This window comes from Haemorhous mexicanus, chromosome 1 (genome assembly GCF_027477595.1).
Source record: "Haemorhous mexicanus isolate bHaeMex1 chromosome 1, bHaeMex1.pri, whole genome shotgun sequence".
Taxonomy (NCBI): Eukaryota; Metazoa; Chordata; class Aves; order Passeriformes; family Fringillidae; genus Haemorhous; species Haemorhous mexicanus.
In genome coordinates this window covers 40,814,600-40,830,511 of record NC_082341.1, presented here as the reverse complement: position 1 = coordinate 40,830,511, position 15,912 = coordinate 40,814,600, and the positions used below count along the sequence as shown (strand labels likewise).

The 15,912-nt window shown below is 39.1% G+C and overlaps 1 protein-coding gene across 7 annotated transcripts in view; it reads right to left on the bottom strand.

The window, feature by feature from the left end:
* Positions 1-15,912, bottom strand: part of RBMS3 (RNA binding motif single stranded interacting protein 3) — a 703,797-nt gene that overhangs the window by 68,708 nt on the left and 619,177 nt on the right. For all 7 annotated transcript variants that reach the window (XR_009486534.1, XM_059846719.1, XM_059846669.1 and 4 more), the window contains 3 exons: positions 10,306-10,352; positions 3,014-3,110; positions 410-460 (listed from right to left, as the gene is read on the bottom strand). Coding sequence is in view for 6 of the 7 variants with exons in the window: in XM_059846719.1 (XP_059702702.1) it covers positions 410-460; positions 3,014-3,110; positions 10,306-10,352 (195 nt within the window). In the remaining variant the exon portion in view is untranslated. The remainder of the gene's footprint in view (positions 1-409; positions 461-3,013; positions 3,111-10,305; positions 10,353-15,912) is intronic.

Genomic DNA, 15,912 nt, shown 5'->3' with positions numbered 1-15,912 from the left:
CACCACATTGAAATGCATTACTGAGGCAATGAGGATCCCTGACATAAAGCTGCACAGGACATTTTTGATGGATAAGCCTATAAGGGAATGGTCACGTGTGATCCTGGCAATTCAAAGTACGCAGGAATGCGGTTATCTTGCAGTCCCTGAAGCACAGCTTCAGAAGCAACACTTCAGAACTTGTTACTCTCTTACAATCAATGCAATTAGATAACACATCAACCATCCTCCCCTTTCCACTAAATCAAATGGTGCTCCTTAAAGAAACAGATTCTTTACGGCAGAGGGCTCTTGTCTCAGGGAGCAGCTGGCTGCTCTTACATGACCCAGAACTTCAATGTGGCTGGACAAGCAGAGCAAGGCTACAATGGAAGCACTTTTAGCCAGATAGAACCAAGTATCCACTTACTGTTGGTTGCATAACATATGGCGGATGAGGCATCCATGAAGTACTCTGGACCTGCACATCAAATACTTTTAATTAGCATAGAAAAGTTTAAAACTTAAAGATTTACTTAAAAATAGTCTCTCTGTTACAACTGAGGTGCTAATTTTGACAAAAGACTTAAGTCTTATAACTCAACCCAAAATTAATTTACGCTTTGTAAAGTTATTGACAAAGGAAAAAGCTTTCAAATTTCATTTGATAATGTTTTCCACCAAAGGCAGAAGTCTGAGTGATTGCACCACTGCTATGAATCACAACATTTTATCTCATAAAGAAGCCTTCAATATTCCATGTTGTCCTATTTTTTCATTTGCATCTTTTGCTTTCATCCATCAATATAATCATGAACATGTCATCCAACCGACAGTGCAGGAGACAGAAAATGTTCAAAGTTTATTTTCAAAAGTATCTGTATGAACCTTTAAAGTTATAGCATTTTCAGAGATCCCAGAATGACTTGATCTGTTTCCAGTAAGAACTGCAGATCTAATTCAGAGTTTTTGAGAATTATTCTAATTGAAAGCTTTCATGGCAAAGCTGGCTTAAGAAGTCTTCCCCTCCAGGATCATTCTTAGATAGAGCATGGGTCTAGCTGGGGGTCTGTTCCCACCAGAACTCCATATGCATCACCAAAGACTTTCTTTGTTCTGCCTTATGACTGCCATGCAATGTATTTCAAGGATATAACAATTTTACTAAGAATTAGACACATTATAGGGTGTTTGCATATTTGTTGTGGCATCTCTGATTTTTGCTATGTGTGCTTTCTGCTATGCGTGCACGGCCCGCATGCTACAGAATTTTGTATTTATTTTGGGTTTGCATCAGTCTGGACACCACAACACACAAGTACACAAAAGATGTAGCTGTGCTAGAACCTTCAGAGGACACCTCACTTGCTGTCCCAGAGATGGGTGTGCAGCACCTCAGACTGAGCATGTCCAGGAATAACAAGGAGAAAGCTACAAGGTCCCACTTCTCCAGATGCCTTGTGATTTTGTTAATGAAGAAAGTGTTGAGAATTATGTGTATAACAGTGTGCTCCAACACTTGTATATGTTTATCAAAGTCTATTTTTTGTTGAAAAGCAAGTTCAGGAAAACATCTTTAGAACCAAAACCAGCACACCCACATGTGAATACTCCTCTACTACAATATTTTCTGCTGGGAATCCCCATGAGCTAAAACACACTAAAGCTGCCACAGCTTGTTGCTGCTCATTGCTCCCAGTCTTGCACCACTGCAGCTCCTTCACAGTGCCAGGGTAAATGTCTTTGGGCTTACACTGCCAACTATCTAAGGAAAATGATACAGGTTAAAAAAAAAATTAAAAAGAATGGTTTTGTTGCAAATGCATGAAACCACAAACTGATGCAATGGTTCAAACCAGAATGGGAAAAGGGGAGCAACTGTGAACTGTGGAGCAGTGATGAAAGTAAGTGGCTGGGGTGGCCTGAACTCAGTGGCCTGAATGGGAAGCAGTGTGGCTCTTAAGCCAGCTTTACAACCAAGGAAATGGTGTGTGAGCTGCATGCAATGCAGCTTATATCTCTGGCATTGACTCTACTGAAATTTACTGAATTTACTTCATCAAAACAACTTTTGGCTACATAGCCATCTCAAACAAAATAACACAAAGAGAATTACAAGAATCATCTGTCTTTGAAGATCAAGTTTAAAGTGGAGTAACTTCTCAGAATTACCTGTAAGCAGAATCATACCATCTACACACACCGCCCCTACACCCCAAAAAACCAACCCTAACATTAAGAACAACCCACCATGCAGCTTTGAAAGTTTGGGTAGCTTATTTCAGGTAAGACTCAGGATTGGAAAATCACTGATGGCACAGGAGAGAAATAAGTAAAATTGGAAAATGTATAGTCAATGACCAGCTTCTGTGAAGTGATAAACTCCCAGACAATGGCTAGTAATAAAAATATACAATCTGGTTTAGACTTCCATCTCAGAAAGCCAAAACAAGACAATAATTTCCCAGTGGAGATCTGAGAGGGATATGCTGAAAAGAGAAGTTCTGAATGACACGGCATGTAGCAGACTAAAGAACGATTTGAGGACACTTATCCTCAAGTAATATGCTTTGTCAGGAATTATTGGACAAAAATGAGTACTTTTAAAAGGTGTAGTTACTGGAAAAAATGTAGCTGGGGTCAAAAGGTCAAAGTATAATGCAGTCAACATAAATTATGAAAAAGAAACAGTTAAAAAACTTTTGGCTAATGAAGGGGAGCCAAAATGAGGAAAGAGTTCAATAAGAATGATGAGCTTCTGGTGTTGTCAATTGGAAATTAGGCAAAATGTTGTTTATCAGAGAAGCTGATTGAAATTAAGAATTACAGTGGCTTTCATTACTGCTGTAAAGAATGCAGGAAACACTTTAAACTCTACCCAATGATACCTGAATGTTCCTAGAGAGCCCTTTGTTTCAAGAGCGACTCAAGAGTGCAAGCACTCACAGTTTTCTGTGGTATACACTCTGCCTTCATCCACATCCAAAACATCATTAACTGGGAAACGCAGTAGACAAGGGCATATCTGACGTACCTGATATGTAGAGACAGGGGAAGCAGCAATGAATGGCGTGATTGATGTCTGTGGAATCATGCGGTTTGTTGGAATACTGTACGGTGAGGAATAAAATCTGCAAACAAAGAACAAAGGCAAGAGGTTTTTGAACCTTTTGACTACTTAGGCTCTGACTAAATAATTCACCGCCTCCTGGGCAAAGACAAAAAGAGTCTACCCAGGTAATTATGTCCATCTATTTCCAAAACCACAATAAAAAAGATGAGATGGCTCCATTGAGCAGATCTTGAAAATGGAAAGGAGGAGGAATATTTACACAAAGCATATTTTTTTTCACTTCAACTAGCACAAATATAGAACTCCACAATACAAGAAGCAATTATCTGAGATGCAAAGACAGCTGATTTTCCAGGGCGCTAGCTAGTGAAAGGAAATTTCTTACACAATATCGAAGACAACATTACTGATTTCATTTTTACAGAGGTTACTGTTTTCTTTTCATATCCTAGTGCTTCAGTGCTGAGAATAACACATTCTATATACATGCCTGAATTATTTTATTAAGGGGTGGCTACAAAAACTCTGGCTGAAATTTTTGTATTCATCTATGCAGAGAGCAAAACCCCCTTTTTCTGGTGAAATATATCAGGAATTATGAGGCTAAATGCCCCAAGCAGCACTAAAAATCCCAGATTTAGTCGGTTTTATTTCCACTGTTGCATGCTATGAACAGAACCTGCACCATCTCTTACTTGATGGCAATAAATGTTATATTCTTTCTCCTTCCCTGTGTGTTAATGGTTATTGATAAAATTATCATTTGGAAAATATCATCACTACTACTGGATTGTGTTAGTACTTTATATGTGCATGCTTGTAAAGATTTTTGCATTTGACCTTTTTGCAGTTTTAGCTGTAAGCCAGAAAATTAAAATTGCTTAAAAAAAGAATGTTTGTGGTTTTACTGTTGTCTAAATGCCTGTATTTTGGACATTGAGACTGCACATGAGAGAAAACCCTCATGTGCAGTCTCTTTTGTACAATTTAAACCTCATGTAGATCTTTCTCATATAAGATGCACCAGTAAGTAACAGAAGATTCTGCACAGTGAAGTGAATTGCATTCCCTCTCTTTCTGTATTTTTTCCCCTCCCTAATCTGAGGCAATCAACAGTAGCTTTCCATGAGAGCTATGCAACCAAATAAAAAAAAAAAAAAAAAAAAAAAAAAAAAAAAAAAAAAATCATTACTGGTGTTTAAACAAGTGCTCTATTTCCTGATTGCCCTGGCATCACAGATTTAGTACTAATCAGTCTAGTTCAGACTGGATGTATTCATTCTGGATGCAGGCTCAAATAACTACCGACTTCAACCAATAGCCTTGGAAAAACAGGCTGCTCTCTTTGAACGTTGGGTGGAAACATCCAAAGTTAGGAGGGAAGAGGGAGACAGAGAAGCAATCATTTGTTCTTTCTATTCCAAATCAGATTTTAAAATGCCAAAAGCAGCAGGTGGCATCTGAGTGATTTTTTGTTTAATAGAAATATAATGCTATTTTAGGACCATTTATCAGCCCTCACAATGCTCGCACAGAGACTATTTTAAAATTGTGCCTTTGCCCAATTTTATATATATCCTATTATGAGAACTAAGAGGCAATTGTATCGCCATGTTTATACCAAATATTAAGTTCACACAACATCAAGGGAGAAGGGATTTTTATACCACTAGGCAGAGTCATCTATGGCACGAGCATGTTGCATATTCTCTAACCCTTTTTACAAGTTTCTCCCAGATTAATGTTAACCAAAAATCACTTGGACTATGGTCTTGCTAAGTGGGTCAACTGAGAAATTTTGTGTGCAGAAAATTAAAATACTCAATAGCAGACTGACAGAATTTAGTAGTCTATGGGTGAAATGTTTAATGTATAGAAATAGATATAAATCTTTTAAACTAAAAAATAATATAAACAAAAAAAATCTTTTGAGAAAACCACACATTTTTTGTTTACTCTTTTCTCATTCTGTTCATAAACATGGCATTGATGCTGGGCTCATATCCTTAACCACATATGAACCACTCAGACAAAGACAAGTACAGGGAAGAAACAACTTTCCATTTGGAAATAGTGCTGACTCTTTGGAATAAACTCTCCAATAAATCCCAGCAAATACTAACAAATTTACAGAAAATGTGTGCTAAGCCAAGAATTTGACAGACAGCTTGCCATTTCAGTTTCAGCTTAGAGATGCATTTATCTGAATAGTACACAAGCCTGTAGAATATATACTGTGGTAATGTGGAATATACAGCCCTTCCCACAGCCCTGCCAATACCATTTATCTGTCACCATTTGGAATGCTCTCAAATAAGGATCAAATAAAACATACCACCAGGACATTCAGCTGTTTTGGGAAAATTTCTGCATAAGAGCATCGAGGAAGAGAAAGGAAGAAACTCTGATGCCGCAAATGACAGTGCAGGAAAATCAAGTTCATATATTTTAATAACAGTAATAATAAAAAATCAAGTGTTACAATCTCAGCCACTGCAACAGGCTACAAAGAAACTATTTTGCAGTCAGGAATTTCTTACATCAAGAGACAAAGGCTTGTTTCGTTTCCTCAGGGCCACTTGTGGCCAAAAGGATCTAATGGTAAAGGATGTGGATGTCTGCCACATGTGAAGAACAGTGGTGTGGTGAGGATAGAGGTGTCCTTGCTGGGGATGGACTCAAGCAGAGCCACCCTGAGGTATGGGATGCTCAACCTACCACACTGCTGGAGTCATTTGCTGCCAGGGCAGGGTTCATTGACAAAGAGGGCTCAACAGCCCCTCACCCATGGGACACTGAGGCATCTCTCTAAATTCCCTCTACATACAAATGGGCTATTATCCTCATGTGTAACTGGCATAAGTGGCATGCTGGGGATCTAATAAGAGACAAGCGGAACAAAACACAAGAGTAGCCTGCTCTGGCACAAACTCTACAGCATGACAACAAGATTTGCAGCTGAGGACCCTCCTGTATTCAGTCTTAAGCTCTGCCTTCTTTTTTTCTTTAGGCTTAGGGAGAGGTGAAATGAGGTGGAAGATGAATGTTTTAAGTTCATTCAAGGGAATACAGGACTCTCAGTCATCAGAATATCTACATCGGAAAGAGGAGTGGAAAGAGATATGAATTATACTGGCTTTGATTTGTCTTAGATATATTAAAGATATATTTAATGCCAAGTTTCCTGGCATTAAAATGCACACAGTGTATCTAATACAGTGCACTAGGCACTAGGAGAGCTGTAGGTTTTGTGGTGTAGTAGTTGGCCTGTGAGCTCTAAGGAGAGCTTTCCAGAAGGCTCAGCTGCATTTTCTGCAGATGCAGTATGCATCCTTACATTGATCTGTGCAGCCTTTTGCAGGTGCAAGACAATGTCCCTGCTCTTCAGCTGCAATTGCAATGCTAGGAGTACAAGCATGCAGGTGGTAAGGGCAAGGCAAAATGGACGTCACCCTCTTGTTAAAAATAGACTTTTTCAGCATGCCTAGATTCCATAAGCAAAGGGGAAACTCATCACTAGTTGAGAAAATGATGCTCCTGGAAGTTTCTGAAGGGGACTTTTTTTAGAAGGGGCTCAAAAGAACACATTTTGGAGCGATGTTAAAAAGAAGCAAATTTCCAGTACCTCATCAGGCACACAGACACAGCGCTTTAACAACAGTTTCTGTTGCTTAACAGACAAAGCACATACTCCTCTGCTACACCAACCCTCCCTTTGCATTTGGGGACTGCATTATCTGCAGTGCCTGGTCACTATTTCCCTGCCAAAAAGTGGAAAAAAAAAAAAAATCCATATGGTTCCCATTCTAGTGGGGAATGTGCAAGCTTCCAGACAGAATCTGCACAAGAGCAAGATCCTATTTGCACTGCAATAAACACCATTTGCTCATGCCTCGTGCCTGCGGGCAGTACTGAAAAACTTAGATTCATAAATAGCATCCTGGGGCTCACATAATGTAAGAGTATTACCAAGCATTATCAAGGCAGCAATTTTCTGTTGCAACAAGGCACACAGTCAGATGTTGGAGTTGGAAAAGACCTATCTGAATATTGAGCCCATTGGCCAGCAAACGCACAAAATTGTCCCCCAGATATGAGGCACTAAACTGATAAAGCACATCGCAATCTAGTCAAATGGCCAGGAGGACTCCAGCCTCAAGAACAATTTAAATGAGCCTCCTTACAGTGCAAGAACAAGAGCTCTATCCTGCTCCTCGTATGAGTGCATAAAACTACTAAAACAATATTAATGCCACAAATTGAAAAATCAATAGCATATTACAACAGGCACACTGCTCCCCAAAATAAAACCTGAGTACCTTTATAAACACAATTCAGAAAAGGCTGATTATAAAACAAAAAAAAAAGGTGAAGTGGTTGCCAAGTGAAAAGAACTTATCTGCTGAAGGGTGTTCTTACCATATCCTCAGTACCTCATACTGCAATGCTATGGTACACTACGGGCTGGGTTCTCCACTCCATTATACCAGTTTTATGCTGATGTAACTCCACTGGATGCTTAAACAGAGCTACATGGGCATAAAAACAATATAATGAAATGGAGAATTGAGCTTTACAATGTAATAGACTCAGAAGAAAATCATCTATTTCTTAGCAGAGGAAAAAATCATAGTCATTTTTAGTGAGAGCCTCTCTCACACTGTTTTATTTCTGCTATAGATTTTCAAGGCAAATATGCAGTTATATGGTAATAAAAGTGATAGTATGACACCATGAACAATAAGAACCTACCTTTTCATTTGGAAGCAAGAGTCCAGATTCTTCCTTCATGGCCCAACCCAAAACCTAACATAATCCACACCTCTTAAGGAACTGTGAATTTTAAATACCACCCCATGACACTGGCTGCAGAGACATGGTTCTCCAGTAGGCTTCCATCCTCCACATAATCCTGTGTGGATTTAGCAACTTAGATGCATCCAAACACATCTATCAACCCTAGAAAGATCTCTAGTAAACATCAGCATGGGCAGTTAATCTTTCTTTTAAAATTTTTTTGGTGGTTCATAACTCTTCTGAATCATCACCTTGACTTGGTATCTTTACATTTCTCATCCCCAGACTCTGCCTTCACTACTTTTTGCACTGGTGGCCCCAGCTGAATGCTACAAGGAACAGACCTTTGTTTTACAGATCTTTAGGTGTCATTGCTCCATGCAAACTTTAGTGGCTCGGCCCACGTTACAGCCAAAGTATTCTACAGCCTTTTAAGCACAGGGTGGGTGTGCCACACTGCCCTTCCCATGAGGAAGATGCCCCTTTGCTGAGTTAACCTGTTACTTCACAGAGCTTAAAGAGCCTTTAAGTCTCTTTGCCCATGGCCACACACCGATGCCTGTGTCTTGTGTCAGCAAGCAGCAGATCAAATTTACTCATTTCACAAGCAAAGCATCAAGGTGGTCCCTGACTTTATTAAAATAAAACTCCTGAGCTAGATTTTTCACTGTATTTGCAAGTAAAGACGCTTATAAAAAGGGAAAAAACAAAGCTACAGGATATATAGAGATTGCTGTGTGAATGTCTTGGAAGATAAAAAAATCCTGTTGGACCAAAAGGGTCCTGGCGATCCTCATGATACTGCACACAATCAAGATCTCACCACAAGAGCATTTTGAATGATGGTTTAGTTCTGATAAAACTGAAAATATTTTGACACTTTAGAAAAAAGACATATGTCAAAGTAGTAATTGTCACTCATAGAGAGATATCTGGTACTGTAATTTAATTTATTTCTTGTTTTAAAAATAAAAGAACACTTAAAAAACTGCAGAACTGAAATCCTCCATCAGTTACAATTTCTTTACCCAGTGATGACAGCGTGTTCAAGCAACTGAGTGATCAAACCACCTGAGCAGCCTGAACACCATAGGTGTTCTTTGATATAAATACTGTCTGATTGTGAGATAACTTTCATAACTTCAAAAGAATTCTTCTTGAATTAAAATCATATTAGTCTCAATGGGTCATTCAAACTACGGTTTCCAAAATACTCACACAACTGACAAGCAGGAACTTATATGAAAAAAAAAAAAAAAAAAAGCCAGTTGTCCACATGAAACACTGGTATATTATGAACCAGTGATGTTTTTATTTACAGATTTCAATGTTTTACCAGCTGAAAAGTATGACAATAGAGAAGAATGACTCATGTGGAGGTCAGAACAGGGAAATAAAAGCAGAGAATTCTGAAATTACAATTACACACAAGCTTTTTATTCTTTTGAGTTTGGCCTCTTCCTCAACAACACAGGAATATCACAAGTCCTACAAAATTACTCCTTGTAAAGGAAAATTAAGCAAAATAGACTATTACTATTGATTTTTTTCAAACTACTGGGAATGTTAGGGTTTTTTTCCTGAATCCTTCAACTAGCAGCGCCCTAACAACTATTTAACAAATAAACTCATTCTTATCTCTATCAGTAAGTTCTCCCCTTCAGCTGGAGAACAGGTGGGAGTATGCATGGAATTTGATAATCGTATCATACATCTCTCTGATCAGAGAGTGACTGTCAAAGAGTTCAGGGATGAAGTTCCTGCCTCTTTTCAAATTGTTGTTACCTAGCTGAAAAGAGAGTTAAATAAAGAGGATATGTTTTTCTAGTTTATGAAATAATTGGAAAAGTAATCATTCAGGTAAATAATATGATGATGTAATTTCACTGCTTGGTTTGAGGAAAAAATTGCAATTCCTCGTGTCAACAAATGGTAGTGGAGAAGCAAAGAAGAGCGTTGCTCAGAATGTTACCCTTAAATCCCATCTGCTTACACACTAATTTAAGGCTTTCTCCCTGTCTGGCATTTTTATTCAGACAATGACATGGAAGGCAGCCAGCCTGCAGAAAGAATCCCAGATGAAGTAACAGCTCCATTATTCAAAATACATTGGAATCTTCAATGATTATTTTAACAAAAGCCAAGTCAGTAAAGGGAAACTTTACTGGTTTCCACTTCATGACAGAGAGAGTTAAAAAGACATCTACTAACATTTGCCAAATAGAGATGGGAACTATTAGAAAAAACAACTTCCCATTCAAATGGATATTGCAAACAAGAAGGCATCAAAAGAAAAGGAAAACTAAAGAAGAACTTGACAATATAGCTTTATATGCTTCAGAAAAAATATGACTGAGTGGATTTGCTTTTCAAAAAGTTTCACTACAGAAAGAGAAAACAGAAGATGACATTCAAAATAATTTTAAAGAAGACATAAGAAAACATGCAGTTCTTACCCATTCTGTATAGCAGCTGTTGGATCGTAAGTCAAAGCCATGCCAGCCTGCACATAGTTAGGGAAGAAAAACAGATTTTTACTATTACTGAAGGAAAAGGGGAAAAAGAAATTAAAAAAAAAAAAGACATGAAACATATTCAAAGCCAATGTGAATAAAAACTGTATGCAACTTAAATAGAAATCTAAATTCTCAAGGGAAGCTCAGATGGCCAAAAGCAGCATGGACAGATTGGGTACCTCCCCAGCCTGAGAGATCACTGAGAAACAGATCTGTTCAGTCTGTTGGTTGCCATCTTTCCACAACATTTAGGGAAAATGATGGGGTTTTTTTTGCACCAGTATCAATTAATAATTCCACTGTTATTAATGACTTTACAGCTGATTATTCACTATAACAAGACAGGCCCAAATCCTGCCCAAATCACAGGCCCATCCTGTGAGATGGCTGATTGGGAAATATTCCAAAGCCAACTTCGTGAGAGCTTCAGAGGAAGGAGTCTCATCTTTTCTACAAAGGTCACACCCTGTATGACCCCTGCCTTCAGTTTCTGTGAGGTGCAACTCGTAGTTAACAGTTAATTCATTACCAAGAGACAAGAAACAAAAAATGGGCTGTGAAGCAGAAAAAGCTTGAGCTTTCAAACAAAGCTTTTAAAATACTTCAGAGGTCTGGACAGCAAAGAATTTGTTAATGTGTTACACAGAGCTTTTCAACTGCCATTTGCCACCCGGCAGACTGTGACCTGTGCAAAAGGATCTGGCAGTGTCAAAACAATGTCCAGCTAGCAACTGTCATCCCTGCCAACCTTAGCAGACATATCCACAGGTACCACAGGAAAGGCAGTGAGAGAGCAGGGCTGCAGACAGTATTAAGCACTCTACCTTATGCTCCAACATAGAAGTCAAGGTCATGCAGGAAAGACCTTTTTTTTCCCCCAGCATTTACTTAAAGACATGGAACTGACAATCTCTCCTCCCACATACTGCATTTGCTTTGACTTTTTGCCTTCCTTATCGATTTTTATCCCTCCCTTTGTGAAACGCTTTCCAATGTAAGACTACCAAGAGATGAGAAGTTGTCCTTTGTGCAGGGTAAGAAGCACAATGGAGAGAAACTCTATTGCTCAAGGTGCTGCTCTCCCTGTGGGAACAGCTGAAAAAATGCCATGGCACCATCCCACCCCAAGACACTGTATTTCTCTTCATTTTTCATACATATCCTATGCTTGCTGCCTGAAACAGGCAGCATTTTCTTCAAGGACAGATGCTTTACCAACCACGTGGCATGGTCCATGCTCCTGCTGGGAGCTTTTCATGCCCCTAAAGCCATCTACCAAAGCACTTCTGAATAATGGCACCTGCCCCCTTCCAGATGGCTGCACAGACAGGTCAGGAAAGCGCCTGGGCTTGGCTGGCTCCCAGGCAGGCAGGTGAGCAGCCAGGGTAAATGCACTGGTGACGAACAGGCAGAGAGTGAGCAGCACTCCTGGAAGAGCTGGGTTACCCCAGCAGCTGCAAACTGGTCTAAGAAGAGGTGGTCCAAATTTCCAGAGGCCAAAAATAATTTCTGATGTGAAAGACCAGATTTCATGCTACTTTGTGCTGCCAAAAAAAGGCTTGTGTCCTTATTAAATTTGTATATTTCTCTCATTATTCTTTTAAGCAGATGCTAGGGCAAATGTTTTGCTTTATGAAAATGCCACTGTTTTAATAAAATATGTAGTCTCTCCCAAGCAAAGGATAATTCAGGAGACAAAGTCCAAGTACCTGTGGCTATTTTTGAAAGAAGTATTGATTTAATACAAAGAGAAATAAAATGGCTATTTCTGCAAGTTTTAAATGTCAGAGAACTGAATTTAGGAAGACTCAAACCACTAATTATTTTGATGTAAAAAATAAATTAGCTCAGAAAATCATAATCCCTTACTTAACTTGGTTTTATATTCTTATGTCTTATGCATGCTCAGCACATTATACTGTTTAGTAAGGTTGCATTAATTACTGAAGGAAATGTAGAAATTTCCAAACAAAAGAGAAAAGAAAACTTTCTGGCTGCAATACATTTTTGAGGAAACATACCGTCTTGTTTTCCTTTCTCTTTTCAACATGTATAAAATTTGTTATTGCTCTCTTTTTCTATTCCTGCACTGGTGAAGACAACTTAAATATTACGTACAAGCCCTAGAGGAACAGAAAAATTACTTCTAACATTTTTTTAAAATATTCTTTAAATTAACTTAAGATGCTCCCTTTAAATTGAGGTGTTTACATTTTACCTCTCATCTCATGTCTACTCAGACTAGCAAAAAAACCATTATAATTTCTTGGAAAAGGACATATCCAAGTTTTCTAAATTAAAGAGTTTCTAGATCTAGTTGTCCTTAGAGTTGCTGGATCAGGGCTCACTATATCCTGCAGCTTGCATTAGTGACTGGGGGGGTAAAATGGCAAAAAGGTAGATGGGTCTGGGAGAAAAAGTGAAAATAAACTACTGATCTTATTTTACTTTCTTTGACATAAATAAGAATGAAGGCGCAGGAATGAAAACCTACAGCAGCTGTTTCACTTGCTGTCCATGTGAGACCTGCAAACATGTTTGCGCCACTTCCATTTACTTTTCTCATGGATATTTGAGCACATGGTCATGGACACTCAGCTCACCCTCCAATCCCATCACTCCCAGACCTGTGTGTGGGTCCATGCAGACAAACTGCACAAAGTCAGTTCTTTATATTGGTATTAAGAACAGGGGGAACACAGATGTGATCCTGAAGAGTACAAAAGTATGACAGGCTAGGCACTCATCTCCTCTTTATGCACATCCCATATCCATCTTGCATGTAGACAGATTACGAGAATCTGTTCAAGTACTTCAGCAGTGACCACTATAAATATCACCATCACATTTACCAGTAAATGAAAAGTCTCAATTTAGACAAATAGGGCACAGCGTGTGGCAATGTGTGCATATGGTAACCACCTACGGCTGGCCCAGTAATAATGCTAATATCCCCCGTTGCTGCATAGCCTTAAACAGCTGCTATTTCAAATAGCTGCTAACACAGGACTATTTACTTCTTCCTCATCAAGTTGTATAATTTCTCCCCACAAAATTATGCTGGCTGGAAGCCCAGGAGTGGCAACGCTTAGCCTGGACTGGTCAAAGATTTAAGGTCTGAAGCATCCTCATTCATCAGGAATAAAAACTGATGAGCAATAATAACTTACTGGAAAATTGTCTTAACTTTCCTCCATAGCAGACAAACAGAAATTCCAAAAATACCAAAGGCGGAATATTAGAATTGGCCTCAGACCTCTGTGTGAGAGCTATATTCAATTCTGTTAAAATCAGAATTGAATATAGCCATCAGAGTGCTAACACAGGCTGAACTACACCAAGCACTGGCTGATGCCTCTATAGCAGCCCTCTGCTGTGCTGAGACTGTTTTCTTCTGGGCCTTTTCACCCACTGGTTTGCTCATGTCTCAGTAGAAGGAGAGGGTCTTATTCTTTCTTCTCATAGGGACACTTCCTGACAAAATGGCACCTGAGGGAGTGGCACTGATGATGGAATGCTGGTTTAAGAAAGTATTTGTCAGATAAATCTTCTATTAAGGAACAACTGAACCACATAATTTTCATGCCACTCAGCCAGATAATGGCCCTAGACTGCGCTACTGAATGAAAACACACCAGTAGAAATAAAGGTCATTCTTTATGACGACTGGTCTGTTCAGAAAGTCAGGTGACAAAGAAATCAACTCAGCTTGTTAAAAATACTGATTTTAAAAAAAATATTACTTAAGCCATATGAGTCTATTTATCTCTTATTTTTAACAAAGTGTCTGAACTTAAAGGACATGTGGAAAGAATGAAAGTTTTTGTTACTTTTTGCTGCAGTTTTTTAACTGTTGACATCAGTGAAAGAGATTCTAAGAACAAGAGATTCAGCCCGCACCTGCCTTTAAATTTAAGCTCTTTCATTCAATAGAGAGCAGGAAATATCAAAAAGCATCTGGAAAACAAGGGTTTCCCCAGGAAGTTTGAAGGCCTTTTGTTCAACACTCTACTGTGAAAATTTTTCCATGGGCAAAGACAAGATGTTCTGTTTCTGGTTTGATTTTTTCCCCGTCTATTTTATGATTTGAACATAAACGATCTGATCTTCAATATCATGTGAAATGAAGTGGGTTTATTATTTCTCTACCCAATCCCTGTGATGTCTCACAAGAAAAAAAAAAAACTTATCAGTGCAGTATCTGTCTTCCAGCAAACATAAATACCTATATATGACCCATTTCTTCTGTGCATCTTCAATGCAGCCCAGCATCTTCTGTGTTGCTGGGAAGCTGCTTTCATGGACAACTTCACCATCACATCCCCATATCTACTCTCAGCGTACACGTCTTTCTGACACTGTGCAAAATTCACCACAATATCAACCTGCTACAGATGTGCTATGCCTCCTCCTCAGAGGTGAGACTTCCACATCATCTCCTCAAACCTGCCCTGGCCAGCCTCTGCCCAGTGCTGGAGCACCTCTGCAAGGGCAGGCTGCTGCCACTGCAGGATCTCGGGCTGTGCAGGAGGCCGCAGTCCATTGGAAAAAACTGAAGAGGCCTGGAAATTAAAAAGGGGTGAAATCCATGGATGTGGTGGGCTTTCCAAGCAGAAGGCCCCCTGGATCTGTTCTCCTTAAGGTGAGATTTGGAAAGGTAAGGTTGTACACTTGCACTTAAGGGATTTCTGTGGTGAACTGACGTGGGAGTTAGACTAAAAGATAAGCCTGTCCTCTGAATCTCCACTGACTCAGAGCTTCAGCCTTTCACACTGCAGGACTGCCATCCCAGGGCGTGCTCTTGGCTACTACAGTGGAATCAACTGAAATTTCAACACTCAGATTCCTGTACTTGTTTTTTTTTCCATCACTAATATCTGCCAGGCATCACAACACAAGGATCTCTTGTGCCCTGACAGAAGATACCCCTATTGAAATGCTTTGAAGAAAGAAGAGAGTAGGGAAAAGAAATCATCAACCCAGATGAGATTAATGCAAAATACTGATTTTAGAAAAAAAGTTCAGTCACCAGTAAAGTTAATTTGGCAGAATTCCTTTCTTTGATTACTTAAACAGTTCTGACAGAAATATTCAACATTATTAGAAAGACTTCTGAATTTAATTGTGACTAACTGTCCCCACCTTTCCTTTTTAGAGAAGGAGAAATCTAGAATATAAATGTGACACCTCTTAGACATTTAAATGTATATGAAAGGAATGGAGCATTTCCCAGTGATGTGTGCTCCTTAAGGAGCTTCAGATTCTGAGGGCAAAAGTGTTGTGGAGAGGAAAGGATATACTATTGTTGTCAAACATGGGAAGTGATTCATGAACCTCAGAACATCAGAGACTGCTCTGATAAACACAATAACAAGTTCAGATACCCAAATGAATGACAAGAAACCCTTTTGTCCTACAGAACTGGAATGGAAATCTGACATACACAGCTTCTGTTCTTGGGATTGAGTCACCTTCTTCCCACTTCAACTCACCTTACTAGTTAAAATACAAGTGCTGAAGACTACAAAATTGGAAAAAACAAAACAA